Source organism: Haematobia irritans, chromosome 2 (assembly GCF_050003625.1).
Source record: "Haematobia irritans isolate KBUSLIRL chromosome 2, ASM5000362v1, whole genome shotgun sequence".
In the NCBI taxonomy this organism is placed as follows: Eukaryota; Metazoa; Arthropoda; class Insecta; order Diptera; family Muscidae; genus Haematobia; species Haematobia irritans.
The window spans coordinates 145,668,166-145,685,061 of NC_134398.1; the positions used below are offsets into that span (position 1 = coordinate 145,668,166).

General features: G+C 34.7%; 1 protein-coding gene across 1 annotated transcript; it reads left to right on the forward strand.

Annotated features, from left to right (window-relative positions):
* The first annotated feature begins 1,620 nt into the window (after positions 1–1,620).
* LOC142226460 (uncharacterized) lies at positions 1,621–16,562 on the forward strand. Its single transcript, XM_075296499.1, has 5 exons — positions 1,621–1,850; positions 8,337–8,616; positions 15,543–15,610; positions 15,673–16,099; positions 16,171–16,562. Exons 1-5 carry the CDS (start codon positions 1,630–1,632, stop codon positions 16,429–16,431), a joined length of 1,257 nt encoding a protein of 418 aa, XP_075152614.1. The 5' UTR covers positions 1,621–1,629; the 3' UTR covers positions 16,432–16,562.
* Positions 16,563–16,896: the final 334 nt, after the last annotated feature.

Genomic DNA, 16,896 nt, shown 5'->3' on the forward strand with positions numbered 1-16,896 from the left:
GGTCTAACAAAGAAAAACACATTTTTTTTGTCAAAATTCGTTTTTATTATTCAACATAGTTCCCTTCAAGAGCGATACAACGATTATAACGACCTTCCAATTTTTTGATACCATTTTGGTAGTACTCCTCATCTTCATTGCAGCCAAATTTTTTCCCTGCGAGCATCCTTTTGAGGTCGGAGAACAAGAAAAAGTCGCTGGGGGCCAGATCTGGAGAATACGGTGGGTGGGGAAGCAATTCGAAGCCCAATTCATGAATTTTTGCCATCGTTCTCAATGACTTGTGACACGGTGCGTTGTCTTGGTGGAACAACACTTTTTTCTTCTTCATATGGGGCCGTTTTGCCGCGATTTCGACCTTCAAACACTCCAATAACACCATATAATAGTCACTGTTGATGGTTTTTCCCTTCTCAAGATAATCGATAAAAATTATTCCATGCGCATCCCAAAAAACAGAGGTCATTACCTTCCCAGCGGACTTTTGAGTCTTTCCACGTTTCGGAGACGGTTCACCGGTCGCTGTCCACTCAGCGGACTGTCGATTGGACTCAGGAGTGCAGTGATGGAGCTATGTTTCATCCATTGTCACATATCGACGGAAAAACTCGGGTGTATTACGAGTTAACAGCTGCAAACACCGCTCAGAATCATCAACACGTTGTTGTTTTTGGTCAAATGTGAGCTCGCGCGGCACCCATTATGCACAGAGCTTCCGCATATCCAAATATTGATGAATGATATGACCAACACGTTCCTTTGATATCTTTAAGGCCTCTGCTATCTCGATCAACTTCATTTTACGGTCATTCAAAATCATTTTGTGGATTTTTTTATGTTTTCGTCGGTAACCACCTCTTTCGGGCGTCCACTGCGTTCACCGTCCACCGTGCTCATTTCACCACGCTTGAATTTTGCATACCAATAAATTATTGTTGATTTCCCTGGGACAGAGTCCGGAAACTCATTATCAAGCCAAGTTTTTGCTTCCACTGTATTTTTTCCCTTCAGAAAACAGTATTTTATCAACACACAAAATTCCTTTTTTCCATTTTTTTCACAATAACAAAAGTTGCTTCACAAAAGACGATCTGTCTCACAAACTAATTGACTTACAGACGTCAAATTTTGACACGAATCATTTATAGGTTGTTACTATATAAAAATAATATGCATTTAATACTAGCGACGCCATCTATGTGTCAGACCGGGGACTTATCAGCCAACCGTTATAGTTGAGCTTCTTAAGTTATTGATAGTCTAATCAGAATTTCTATATGAAAAGATGTTCTCAATTAATCTCAATACTGTTCAAATTAAATGAAAACGCCAGAAAGCACCAAGTTAGTGATTTTTTAGAAAATGCACTAAAAAGACAATCTGGTGCTTTTTGGAAATCTAAAAGCATCAAAGGGGCACCACTGATTCATAGTCAGTTCAATATTTCGGAATTTCGGAATAGAAGTTTTCAGAAGATATTGTCAAATTTTTATTTGAAATAAAATAATTTAAATGCTTATTGCAAAAATTCGATCAAATGTTAAAAATGTCTGGCAACACTGTATCCTTCTCATATAAAAGAGTCGTTAAAAACTAAATCGTTCATATCCATACTGATACCCATATAAAATGGATTACAAAATTAAGTTTTTTAAATACGTGATTTTTTTAATCGGCATTTCTTCAATATCGCCCTCTTGCATTGTGAATTTGCCAAGTGATCCCCAAATAAGGCCTATTTTATGGAAGGGCATTGGAAATAATTATTTTGCAATGAAAAACCCACCATCATCATTTTCTTTAGAAGCCAGGGATACAATAAAAGCTTTTTGTGCAAACGGATTTGAAAAGTGAGTTCAAAATATATTGGAAACAAGAAATAAAGCGCAAAAGTCAGAGCCTGCAATATGGTATTCAGTGCAGGAATGTGGTATTTTAACCAGAATCTGAAAATATGGTTTTCTCTATTTAATGCATATTTTAAAAAAGCCAAGTTTTCATAATTTTGGAAAAATCGATTTTTTTTAACTTCTCTACTTTGTAATTTCTGAACAAAATAAACTCGAAATTTGGTACGCGGTGCTAACCTATGGCATCTAATAGTCACGTTAAAATAGGCACATTTCTGTCTATACCCTACAGGAAATTGGTGCAAATTGCCACTGACGGACCTATGACAGAACTGGTACATTTGCTCCAATTTGTTGCAATTTTTAAATAGTGGTAATTTATTTATTTCCGTACTCGCTTGATATTAAAATTTTAGATCCATTAAGATTTTAATATCAAGCATTTTCACACACGTGAGTCACGCGTGAGTAAAGATTCACGCTCACGAAAAAAATCCCGCTCGCCAACATAAGAGTTAAATTCTTAAGAGTTAAGAGTTAAATTCATTTACACTTTTAGTGACACCTTGAATGTGAAGAGTGTAATAACGCTCTCGATTTTAATAATGCTCATGTTTTCAGACACGTCGCTAAGGCAAATTACTCAAAAAATTGTTCGTGAGTCACGACATTTTTCGTGAGTCACGGTATTTTCGTGAGTCATGACATTTTCGTGCGTGATTGTGCGCGAGTACAAATTTTCGTTTCGTGAGTGTGAGTCCTACCAAACAATATCGTGCGTGAGTGTGCGTGACTAAGATTTTTCCGTCGTGACTGTGCGTGGGTAAAATATTACTCACGTGCACATCTATAATACCTATACATATAAACCGATACCCAGACGTGATTTCCGGAGCTTGCTGGAGGTTCAAATATCATCCGATCCAAAATGCTTCGCTTTGCTATCATTACTGATAAACTACATCTGGAATCAGTTTCATCAAGAAGGCAAGACTCTCCTTTTGCGAAGCGCCCCTCCAAGCACTGTGCCAAAATTGGTCCATAATTATATAGCCTCCATATAAACCGATCGCCAGATTTGATTTTCAGAGCATCCTGGAGGCATCATCTGATACGTTTTAAATTTGGCTCCCTAATTATCGTGCGAAAATTAGTTTATATATTTTTATACCCTCCACCATAAGATGGTGGTATATTAACTTTGTCATTCCGTTTATAACACATCGACATATTGCTCTAAGACCCCATAAAGTATATATATTCTGGGTCGTGGTGAAATTCTGAGTCGATCTAAGCATGTCCGTCCATCCGTCTGTTGAAATTACGCTAACTACCGAACGAAACAATCTATCAACTTGAAACTTGGCACAAGTAGTTGTTATTGATGTAGGTCGGATGATATTGCAAATGGGCCATATCGGTCCACTTTTACGTATACCCCCATATAAACGGACCCCCAGATTTGGCTTGCGAATCCTCTAAGAGAAGCCAATTTCATCCGATCCGGCTGAAATTTGGTACATGGTGTATGTATATGATCGATCCATAATTATATATAGCCCCCATAGAAACCGATCCCCCAATTTGGCATGGTGTAGGTATATGGTCTCTAATAATTATGCAAAAATTGGCCCACATCGGTCCATAATTATATATAGCTGTCATATAAACCGATCCCCCGATTTCACTTGCGGAGCCTCTAAGAGAAGCAAATGTCATCCGATCAGGCTGAAATTTAAACCGATCCCCAGAGCCCCTTGGAACAGCAAAATTTATCCGATGTGGTTGAAATTTGGTACGTGATGTTAGTATATGTTATCCAAAAACCATGCAGGAATTAGTTCATATCAGTCCATAATTATAGATAGCCCCATATAAACCCATCCCGAGTTTTGGTTTTGGAGCCTCTTGGAGAAGCAAAATTCATCAGATCTGGTTGAAATTTGGTACGTGGTGTTAGTATATGCTATTTAACAACCATGCCAATAGTGGTCCATATCAGTCCATAATCATATGTAACCCCCATATAAACCGATTGCGAGATTTGGTTTTGGAGCCTCTTAGAGGTGCAAATTTCATACGAGTCAATTGAAATTTGGTACATTGTGCTAATTTATGGCCGTTAACAAATATGCCTAACTAGGTCCATATCGGTCTATAGTTATATATAGCCCTCAGATAAATCGATCCCCAATCACACAAAAATTAGTATTACCACAACGCAAGTAATTCGATTGGGGATGACAGTCTTTCGCAGAAGTTTCTACGCAATCCATGGTACATAAGATTCGGCCTGGCCGAACTTACGGCCGTATATACTTGTTTTAAATTCGGTTTCAATCAGCTAGTGTCACTCGTTCTGATCAGTTGTTTAAAAATGCAGCCGCATAGTGCAGCCACATGTGTTCTCAATGCTATAAAACTATTCAAATGGACTGTGAAATAGTTTGTCTTGTTTGTAAAAGAAAATTCCATAAACTCTGTGCGAATGTTGATAATGATAAAGTTATTTCTGCTCTTGCAGAATTCGAAAATATAGTATACAATTGTGACAATTGTCTGCATGCGTCAAGTGATTTGTTGAAAATAATAAGCCTTATGACCAAAGAAGATATTTTCAAGCACGAAAAAAAGTACGCGATTCCTGTTGTGTCGACAGAGACTTCGCCGGGTTTGAAATCCATTCAAAAAGGCATAAATGATTGGGACTACGAGTTAGCTACGTATGACGTTTCGACCGAGTATTGGGATCAGATTTTTGTGTTCATTTGTCTGCAGCGTTTACCGGAGATTACTCAGACATTATGGGAACAAATGATAAAATATAAATAGGCCCCCTCGTCGTGGAACGAGTTAGATATGTTCTTGTCGGATTCGGACGTTACTATGTCTTCATGATTTACGGAATAATGCTTTTACGCAGCAGCCTTAAGGAAAAAGATAAAGACACATTTTACGAATGCGTCTTCCCCTAAAGCATCACAATCTACGTCTAATGCTAGATGTGTTTTGTGTCCTAAACAGAGTCATACGATCACGGCATGTCCTAAGTTTAGTAGTCTCTCACCATTGGATCGTTTCACAGCAGTAAAACGTAATCGTTTATGTTTAAATTGTTTGAAGAAAGGACATGAGGATAGAAATTGTTCAAGTAGGCATTGTTGTTTGAAATGCAATCAAGGGCATCATACCTTTTTGCATCGGGAGGACTCATCGCGCACTAATACAACTTCGGTTCCAGCTGTGGCACTCTCGACTTCTGCTCCAGAATTCCAACCTGTGACTAACGCTTCTATCGACCAACCTCAACCCTCCACTTCGGCTGCGAGTGTATCCCGGCAGGCTTTTTATGTGTCGCAAAATAGACCCGTGTTCTTGAAGTCCGCGATGGTTAATGTTGTTCACAGCGGTGTTTCGTATCCTCCGCGAGCATTGATTGATCCGGTCTCGAAATCATCGTTTATTACCGAGTGGTTTCGAAATCGTATGAAACTACCCGCGTGTTCGACCAATACGACAACCTCATTATTTTACAATCCACTAAAACCAACTTGTGTTTTTATACCCTCCACCATGGGATGGGTGGTATATTAACTTTGTAATTCCGTTTGTAAAACATCGAAATATTGCTCTAAGACCCCATAAAGAATATATATTCTGGGTCGTGGTGAAATTCTGAGTCGATCTAAGCATGTCCGTCCGTCCGCCCGTCTGTTGAAATCACGGTAACTTCCGAACGAAACAAGCCATCGACTTGAAACTTGCCACAAGTACTTGCTATTGATGCAGGTCGGATGGTATTGAAAATGGGCTATATCGGTCCACTTTTACGTATAGCCCCCATATAAAGGGACCCTCAGATTTGGCTTTTGGAGCCTCTAACAGAAGCATATTTCATCCGATCCGCCTGAAATTTGGTATATGGTGTTGGTATATAGTCTCTAATAACCATGCAAAAATTGGTCCACATCGGTCCATAATTATATATAGCCCCCATATAAACCGACCTCCAGATTTGGCTTGCGGAGCCTAAAAGAGAAGCAAATTTCATCCGATCCCGCTGAAATTTGGTAAATAGTGTTGGTATATGGTCTCTAACAACCATGCAAAAATTGGTTCACATCGGTCAATAATTATATATAGCCCCCATATAAACCCATCCCGAGATTTGGCTTGCGGAGCCTCAAAGAGAAGAAAATTTCATCCGATCCGGCTGAAATTTGGTACATGATGTTGGTATATGGTCTCTAACAACCATGCAAAAATTGATCCATATCGGTCCTTAATTATATATAGCCCCCATATAAACCGATCCCCAGATTTGGCTTGTGGAGCCTCTAAGAGAAGCATATTTCATCCGATCCGGCTGAAATTTGGTACATGGTGTTGGTATATGGTCTCTAACAACCATGCAAAAATTGGTCCATATCGGTCCTTAATTATATATAGCCCCCATATAAACCGATCCCCAGATTTGGCTTGTGGAGCCTGTAAGAGAAGCATATTTCATCCTATCCGGCTGAAATTTGGTAAATAGTGTTGGTATATGGTCTCTAACAACCATGCAAAAATTGGTCCACATCGGTCCATTATTATATATAGCCCCCATATAAACCGATCCCCAGATTTGGCTTGCGGAGCCTCAAAGAGAAGCAAATTTCATCCGATCCGGCTGAAATTTGGTACATAATGTTGGTATATGGTATCTAACAATCGTTCAAAAATTGGTCCACATCGGTCCATAATTATATATAGACCCCATATAAACCCATCTCCAGATTTGGTTTGCGAAGCCTCCAAGAGGAGCAAATTGCATCCGATCCGGCTGAAATTTGGTACATGGTATTGGTATATGGTCTCTAACAACCGTGCAAAAATTGGTCCACATCGGTCCATAATTATATATAGCCCCATATAAACCGATCCCCAGATTTGGCTTGCGGAGCCTCAAAGAGAAGCAAATTTCATCCGATCCGGTTGTAATTTGGAACATGGTGTTAGTATATGATCTTTAACAACCGTGCCAGAATTGGTCCATATCGGTCCATAATTATATATAGCCCCCATATAAAACATTCTCCAGATTTGACCTCCGGAGCCTGTTGGAGGAGCAAAATTCATCCGATCCGGTTCAAATTAGGCACGTGGTGTTAGTATATGGTCGCTAACAACCATACCAAAATTGGTCCATATCGGTTCATAATCAGGGTTGCCACTAGAGCCAAAAATAATCTACCAAAATTTTATTTCTATAGAAAATTTTGTCAAAATTTTATTTCTATAGAAAATTTTGTTCAAATTTTATTCCGTGCATAATCATGGTTGCCACTCGAGCCAAAAATAATCTACCAAGATTACATTTCTATAGAAAATTTTGTCAAAAGTTTATTTCTGTAGAAATTTTTGTCAAAATTTTCTTTCTATAGAAAATTTTGTCAAAATTTTTATTTCTATAGGAAATTTTGTGAAAATTTTATTTCTATAGAAAATTTTTTTAAAATTTTATTTCTGTAGAAAATTTTGTCAAAATTTTATGTCTACTTTGTCAAACTGAATTATATACGTATTGGATCGATTTTTTTTTTATTTAATATATACCACGTATGGACTTACATACAATTTAGAAGATGGTGTTTGGAGGTTTTAAGATACCTTGCCATCGACAAGCGTTACCGCAACTTAAGTAATTCGATTGTGGATGGCAGTGTTTAGATGAAGTTTCTACGCAATCCATGATGGAGGGTACATAAGCTTCGGCCTGGCCGAACTTACGGCCGTATATTCTTGTTTTCTTTCACTTAATCACATCTCTACGAATTTCTTCCCTTCTTTCGTAAAGAGAAATGTTCTACAAAGTAAACGTTTTTAGCTTTTAGTTCAAATCGACTCGTGATAGAAGAAATGAAATGACTTTATATAATATACAAATTTTTCTAATTGACTTTTGATAATTTGGAAATCGATCCAAAACTCGATTAATATATTTATGATGGTAGCCAAAATATAATTTCAAAGAAAATTGTCGAACATCCAACGTTGTGTTAACGATATCATTTATTCTAAGAATTGATTTAAACCGAATACATACACTGGAAGAAGATTTTTTTTCTGAGGAATGAAGTTTTAGACAACCAAAGTTGTCTTGTGACGCTAAAGAATTTTCTTTAAAGGCAAATAAAGAGAAGAAGAGACAAGCGTTGATGCGATTCAACACATATTTGGGTTTGTTAGATCTAAAAGGAAATAGAAAATACATTTTTTATTAACATTTAATAAAATTCAATCATTTTGTTAACTGTCTTAGTCTGCCGAGTTTGATCAAAAAGTTAATTGTATCAATTAATTTTTTAATTCAAAAAGTCTTCAACTTCAATTAAGTTTTTAATTGGAGATATTTTAGTGTTATTTTGTTTTTCTGTGTGTTATCGTTTTTATTATACTTGACCTATTTTCTTATATTTATTGGTGTATTTGGTGTTTTTTAAGGCCTTACGCTGATACGTTTCAAAAAGAATTTGATTGTGATAATTATCGTGGTCGATACAGGATGGATGATAATCGCGATACCTACATCGAAATCCAATGCAAATCTTCAAAATGGGGAGTTTTTGAATCGTCGCCTTCATTTACTTGGTGTCCTCGACCACTGGCATCTTACATAGCAAGATTGGGACATAAACATTTAATTCATATTTGTTATGACATTGATGCAATGACAATAACTTCATTACGAAGAACTATAGCACCGAATTTCACAGACGAAATGGTAAGATGATTTTAATTTCTTACATGATAGCTTCAACTATATAAAGGCCGGGTTGAAAATCACATTATTTTCGCGATTACTTTTTCAAAATAATTATATCAGTAAAAATCAACATATTTCTATTCAATCTCGACAAAATTTTGGTGAAAAAGATTGAGTTAAATTATTTGCTTTGAATCGAACTATTTGAAAAAAGTAATATAGTACCGGCCTTAATAAACAAAATGTTAATGAATGTATTAACCATAATATGCCATTAATATTATGATATGTGATTATAGAAAAAGTCTAGACTTGTTAAAACTTATAGTTTATTAAACTAAAAAAAAAAATGCATTCTAAAATATATAGATCCAAAATAAATTGAAATAAATGAAATTAATGGGGTTGGCAACTAAATAACTGTAGGATTCAGTCGAATTTTTATAGGATTCAGTCGAAGTTTTGGGTTTCGAAATGTCAAACTCATTCTGACAATTAAAATATTAAATGGTAAAAAAATATATGATTGGCCGATTGTCGGGTTTTGTAAAAATTCCAATATAATGCTGATTTTTATTAAATATTTGATCTCCCCAAATTGTAATTAACCCATTATGTGGGCGGGCAAAAACTACCTGGTTTGTGTCTCGGCTAGTTATATTTACAGTTTATCTTAACGCAACTAAATAACTGTAGGATTCAGTCGAATTTTTGTAGGATTCAGTCGAAGTTTTGGATTTTGAAAAGTCAAACTCATTCTGACAATTAAAATATTAAATGGTAAAAAATATTTGATTGGCCGATTGTCGGGTTTTGTAAAAATTCCAATATAGTGCTGATTTTTATTAAATATTTGATCTCCCCAAATTGTAATTAACCTATTATGTGGGCGGGCAAAAACTACCTGGTTTGTGTCTCGGCTAGTTATATTTACAATTTATCTTCATGCATATGTTTACCATTTTATTTACGTTATATGGAAAAAAATATAAACTTTCTTAATATTTTGTGTACCCTCCACCATAGGATTGGGAGTATATTAACTTTGTCATTCCGTTTGTAACACATCGAAATATTGCTCTAAGACCCAATAAAGTATATATATTCTGGGTCGTGGTGAAATTCGATTTGAGCATGTCCGTCCGTCCGCCTGTTGAAATCACGCTTCAACTTCCGAACGAAACACGCTATCGACTTGAAACTTGGCATAAGTAGTTGTTATTGATGTAGGTCGGATGATATTGCAAACGGGCCATATCGGACCACTTTTACGTATAGCCCCCATATAAACCGATACCCAGATTTGGCTTGCAGAGCCTCTTGGAGGAGAAAAATTCATCCGATCCGGTTGAAAATTTGGTATGTGATGTTAGTATACGGTCTGTAATAACCATGCAGAAATTGGTCCATATAGGTCTATAATTATATATAGCCCCCATATAAACCGATCCCCAGAGTTGACCTCTGGAGCCTCTTGGAGGAGCAAAATTCATCCGATCCGGTTGAAATTTTGTATAACAACCATGCAAAAATTGCTCCATATCGGTCCATAATTATATATAGGCCCCATATAAACCGATTCCCAAATTTGACCTCCGGTGCCTCTTAGGGGATCAAAATTCATCCGATCCAGATGAAATTTGGTACGTGGTATCAGTATATGGTATCTAACAACCAAGCAAAAATTGGTCTATATAGGTCCATAATTATAAATAACCCCCATAAAAACCGATCCCCAGATTTGAATTCGGAGCCTCTTAGAGGAGCAAATTCATCCGATGCGGTTGAAATTTGGTACGTGGTGTTAGTATATGATCTCTAACAACCATGCAAAAATTGGTTCATATCGGTCCATAATTATATATAGCCCCCATATAAATTGATCCCCAGATTTGACATCCGGAACCTCTTGGAGGAGCAAAATTTATCGGATTAGGTTGAAATTTGGTACATTGCGCTAGTATATGGCCGCTAACAGCCATGCAAAAATTGGTCCATATCGGTCTATAGTTATATATAGCCAATGGCCAATCACACAATAATTGGTCCATATCGCCAAAACTAATCTACCAAAATTTTATTTCTATAGAAAATTTTGTCAAAATTTTATTACTATAGAAAGTTTTGTCAAAATTTTATTTCAGTAGAAAATTTTCTTAAAATTTTATTTCTATAGAAAATTTTGTCAAAATTTTATTTCTATAGAAAATTTTGTCAAAATTTTATTTCTATAGAAAATTTTATCAAAATTTTATTTCTATAGATAATTTTGTCAAAATTTTATTTCTATAGCAAATGTTGTCTAAATTTTATTTCTATAGAAAATTTTGTCAAAATTTTATTTCTATAGAAAATTTTGTCAAAATTTAATTTCTATAAAAAATTTAGTCAACATTTTATTTCTATAGAAAATTATGTCAACATTTTGTTTCTATAGAAAATTTTGTCATTCCGTTTGTAACACATCGAAATATTGATCTAAGACCCCATAAAGTATATATATTCTGGGTCGTAGTGAAATTCTGAGTCGATCTGAGTATGTCCGTCCGTCCGTCTGTTGAAATCACGCTAACTTCCGAACGAAACAAGCTATCGACTTGAAACTTGGCACAAGTAGTTTTTATTGATGTAGGTCGGATGGTATTGCAAATGGGCCATATCGGTCCACTTTTACGTATAGCCCCCATATAAACGGACCCCCAAATTTGGCTTGCTGACCCTCTAAGAGAAGCAAATTTCATCCGATCCGTCTGAAATTTGGTACATGGTGTTAGTATATGGTCTCTAATGACCATGCAAAAATTGGTCCACATCGGTGCATAATTATATATAGCCCCCATATAAACCGATCCCCAGATTTGACCTCCGGAGCCCCTTGGAAGAGCAAAATTCGTCCGATTCAGTTGAAATTTGGTACGTGATGTTAGTATATGGTACCCACAACCATACAGGAATTGGTTCATATCAGTCCATAATTATATATAACCCCCATATAAAACGATCCCCAGATTTGACCTCCGGTGCCGATATGGACCAATTTTTCCGTTTTAATTTTACGTGAACGTACTTGTTTCCTTTTTATACCGTCCGTTCACGATTTTGGAACGTACTTTTTTCTATTGGTGTAGCCCAGTGGATAGAGTGTTAGATTACAAACTAAACAACAAAAAAATTGGAAACATTTCCTTTAAAGCGCATCCCGGGATTTTTTCCACTTCCAATGCAGTCCTTTTGGACAAGTCCTAGAAAGTACGGAAATAGGCCGTTGTAAGTGAAAATATAAGTTTTGGACACTTAAATTTCGAAAAAAATCGAATATCAATAAAAAAGTAAAAAAATAATAATAAACAAGTAAGTAAAGTAGAAAGTCGGGCGGGGCCGACTATATCATATCCTAAACCACCCTTTCTGAATTGTAATCATAAGCATTTGTGGGGTAACATTGGTAAAGGTCTGGGAGATAAACCGCAGTTGCATATTTAAGAAAATGAAGGGGTACATGTTTATGGGTGCTTTGTCCCAATCTGACTATAGCTCATAGTCAATGTTGCCAGGGAAAATATTCGGTTTACCATACAAAGACAAAACAAGTTCCCTCCTTTCTCATACATTCCCAAACAATTTTCCCTACAATATTTTTCGTTAAATTTAAACAAATTTTACAAAACAAAAATGGTTCTAAGTACTTTATTATCTTAAAACATGAAAATGCAATGTATGAAATGAAATAAAATTTGTATTACCACTACGGTTGCCAATTTTTAGCAATTTTTTTTTTTGTTAAATCTCTATAGAAATATAATTTTGGAAAAAGTTTCTATAAACAACTTTTTTTGCGAAATTTTGTCTATAAAAATAAAATTTTGATAATAAATTCTATAGAAATACAATTTTGAGACAAAATTCCATAGAAATAAAATTTTGAGAAAATTTTTATTGAAATAATATTTTGAAAAAAATTTCTATAGAAATACAATTTTGACAAAATTTTCTATAGAAAAAAATTTTGACAAAATTTTCTACAGGAATAAAGTTTTGACAAAATTTTCTACAGAAATCTTTGTGTGGTAGATTTGTGATAATTTGTGGTAATCTTCAAATTTTGTTAGATTTTTTTGGCACCAGAGGTAACTGTTGTTACCACACATTCTCTATAGAAATATAATTTTGGAAAAAGTTTCTATAAACAACTTTTTTTGCGAAATTTTGTCTATAAAAATAAAATTTTGATAATAAATTCTATAGAAATACAATTTTGAGACAAAGTTCCATAGAAATAAAATTTTGAGAAAATTTTTATTGAAATAATATTTTGAAAAAAATTTCTATAGAAATACAATTTTGACAAAATTTTCTATAGAAAAAAATTTTGACAAAATTTTCTACAGGAATAAAGTTTTGACAAAATTTTCTACAGAAATCTTTGTGTGGTAGATTTGTGATAATTTGTGGTAATCTTCAAATTTTGTTAGATTTTTTTGGCACCAGAGGTAACTGTTGTTACCACACATTGTTAAAGATCAAGCCTTGCCGGCTTCTAATTTCCTCCTCTAGAGCCACCAAAATATAAAAATTATTACATATTGTGTTGAGTGAAAATATCGCTACATTGTGGCCCTACGTCCTACAAGACGCTAAATATTAGAAAAAACCCTACATATAGGGAATTGAGTCCATTATTAAAAAAGAGAAAATCGCTCAATTAGTGTGGGTAATAAATCCAAATTTGTAAAAATCGAGCAATATTCTTATGTAAGAGCCACAAGTACGTATAAGTACGATCGGCTAGTACATCAAAATTTGAAATTTGATTAACATTGGTTAATAAATAAGAGTACTATGGCCAAGTTTGGGAAAATCGAGCGATGGATATATATGGAAGCTATATCTAAATCTGAACCAATTTGCATAATATTTTGCAAATTGGAAAGGTTACCTTGTGCAAGATTTGAGTAAGATCAGTTAAGATATGAGGCCTCTATGGTTAAACATAAAGTTATTAGGGGCAATTTTTTCAAAATCGGGCAATACATATATGGGAGCTATATCTACATCTGAACCGATTTCGATGAAATTTTGCACATACCGTTAGTACTATAAAGGACTGGATCTAGCCAACTTTGAGTAAGATCGGTTAATAAATAAGGGTTCTATGGTCAAATTTGTGAAAATCGGGCTATACATATATATGGGAGCTAAAGCTAAATCTGAACCGATTTCCTTGATTTTTTCGCACATACAGTTAGTGCTATAGAAGATTACATTTGGCCAACTTTGAGTACTATCGGTGGATAAATAAGGGTTTTATGGCCAAATTTAGAAAAATCGGGCGGTACATATATATGGGAGCTATATCTAAATCTGAACCGATTTGGATGATTTTTTGCACATATAGTTAGTGCTATAGAAGATTATATTTAGCGAACTTTGAGTAAGATCGGTTGATAAATAAAGGTTTTGTGGCCAAATTTGGGAAAATCGGGCGATACCTATATATGAGAGCTATATCTAAATCTGAACCGATTTTGCAGAATTGAAGGGCGATAGAAAAGATTACCTTTTGCCAAATTTGGTGACGATCCGTTTGAAAAAACGCGCAACGTGACCCCATTTGTCGAAGTCGGGCGATACATATATATGGGAGCTATATCTAAATTTGATCAGATTTCTTCCAAATTCAATAGCGTTCGTCCTTGTGCCCAAAAAACTCCCTGTACCAAATTTCATCAAAATCGGTTAATAATTGCGACCGGAATCCTGTGAACAACAAATACATGGATAGACGGACGGACGGACACCAAGTGCTAGATCGACTCAGGAGGTGATTCTGAGTCGATCGGTATATATTTTATGGGGTCTAAAATCAATATTTCTGGTAGGCACATTTTTTGGCCGATCAAACTTATTATACCCTGACCACTATGTGCTTTAGGGTATAAATATATTTATACAAAAATATATGCTGAAAAAAAAAAATAAAAACGAAGTATAACATGAAAAAATAATTTTTTAGAAAATATTTTATAAAAAAATTGCCGCTGGTGAGATTTGAACCAGCGTTCTTTGTTTATAGTAAAAAACGTCTCAGGAAGTAGTTAGAATGTCATGCCGTGGTGTCATGTCAAAAACATTTGAATTTTGAAGCATCGTGTTCAATTGGGTTTGTGGCTGAGTGTGCTAAGGCGTTCTGTTATGGTGCCAACAGACCCAGGTTCAACCCCCGGAGAAAGCGAAGAAGTTTTTTATTTTGTAAAAATTAGATAATAAGAATATAAAAATGTAACAAAAAATACAGAAAAAATTAAAAAGTGAAATCGGAAAAAAAATTTTGTTTTTTTTTCGATTTTTAAATTTCTTCTTCCAAATGAACTTCTAAAGCAATCCAAAGGATCCAAAAATGGAGTACTTCCGTCTTCTGACAAGACCATGTAAAATTCATTGGAGATGATCCAAGTTTGCACTACTTCCGTATCACAAATTGGGGATCCAAACTAAATTTTTGGGATCTTTTTCTTGCTGGGGTATAATTTAAAAAAAAGTATATATAAAATCAAATAATTTCTTCTAATGTAGAATATTTGTATTACAGAACAAGTTTCTAAGAACTAAATAAACCTCGTGGAGGTGAGAAAGATGTAGATGCAATTAGTCAGAAAAAATATTTTTTTTTCAGTTCGTCTCTATGAAATTGTTTTTACATCCTGTAAACAAATCAAATTTTATCACAAAAACTATATAAATTTCTTCCAAACAAACTTCCTTACAGCGAAAAGGAAATGGTAAACGATATTTATTTGTCTAAAGTTTCATTTGGGAGGACATAATTATTTTTTTCTGTGTAGAAACCTTGCCTGTGGATTATTTCTAATTTGTTCAAATGTCCAAAATATATACCATACATTTTGCATTTCATTTAATTGTTATATTTCTCGTTTATTTGATAGGTGTATTCAAATGGCTATGAGGTGTCCTTGGAAATTACGAATTCACTCTCAGATCTACCATATTGGAAGTAAGTTTACCTGACCCTTATGCAAACAACAATTGTGTTATGAAATATTTTTAATATTTTAGCATTACAAGTTCAATTTTCTCCAATTCGCAAACTAACTTATGGATGCAGTTAAGCAATTATCAACATCATTCGTTAATTCAAGATCAAATTCATCGGAAAGCTACCTATGATAAATTAGATGAGTTACTTAGCATACCCTGGTGGGCAAATTTACGTTTGAACAATTGGCGTCGATACGAAGAAGCATTTGAAAATTATGTTATATCTGAAGGCAATAGATATGATGTCTTCTCTGGTATTTCGGGCAATGTATCCTATCCTAATAAGAAACTTAGTTGCAATGAGACAATTTATATGGAGCAAGTTATCGACGACGTCGGTCACAAAATTCCTTTGTATATTTGGCAATATGTGAAAAATTTGTCTAAAAGTAACGATACGTTATTGGATGTGGTAGTTATTGGTATAAACTCACCATTTCAAGAGGTAAGTACAAATGAACAACTCTGTCGAAGAAAAACAACAATTACAAATATTTTGTACTTTTTATATTTTAGTTTTATGCCGAAAACGAACTAATTTTTTGCGAAGATATATGCTCTAAGGTAGATTGGTTGCAACACTTATTAAATACATTTCGCTACAAAACTTTGGGCACTATATTCTGTTGTAGCCCTGATGAGGTTAGAGAATCAAACTATTTAAAAGGCTTTCCAGAGGATACTACCGATCCTCCGGAGGTTACTGAAGTTACCGATATCACTACCATAATTGAAGATTTAAACAGTCCAATGGACTATTGGCTTCTACCGGAGTAATATAGAATGAACGTTTATTATATCGAAATAATAATAAATAAATTTATTATAAAATGTAATTAACCCTGCTACTATGTTAGAAAAAACAGATTTTTTTGTAAAAAAAAAATGAAATGTGCATCTAATTAAAAGGTTTTTTTTTTATAGTTTGTGATAATCGGAATAGGTTGTTGTTACTGGAATTTTCTGTCGGTGAGACGAACATACCGTTTATTTTGCCAGTTATGCTTTTATTGAAAGTTTTTCTTTAATGAAAAAATGTACACTTTTTTATTTACTCGCGCCTTTTGGTTGTAAAAAAGTTGTATGAAGGTGGTAATGGGAGCTACCGTGGCGCAATGGTGAGCATGCCCGTTTTACAAAGGGTCATGGGTTCAACCCCAGTTTCGAACAAACACCAAAGTATTTTTTCAGCGGGTGGAATAATATCTCTTCTCAGTAATGCTGGTGACATTTTTGAGTTTC

Bases quoted from the DNA above. Each gene is read 5' to 3' on its own strand.
- LOC142226460 (XM_075296499.1), top strand. From the start codon at position 1,630: ATGGATTACAAAATTAAGTTTTTTAAATACGTGATTTTTTTAATCGGC. The intron at 8,617-15,542 runs GTAAGATGATTT...TTTATTTGATAG, and splicing joins CGAATTTCACAGACGAAATG to GTGTATTCAAATGGCTATGA. The intron at 15,611-15,672 runs GTAAGTTTACCT...TTAATATTTTAG, and splicing joins TCAGATCTACCATATTGGAA to CATTACAAGTTCAATTTTCT.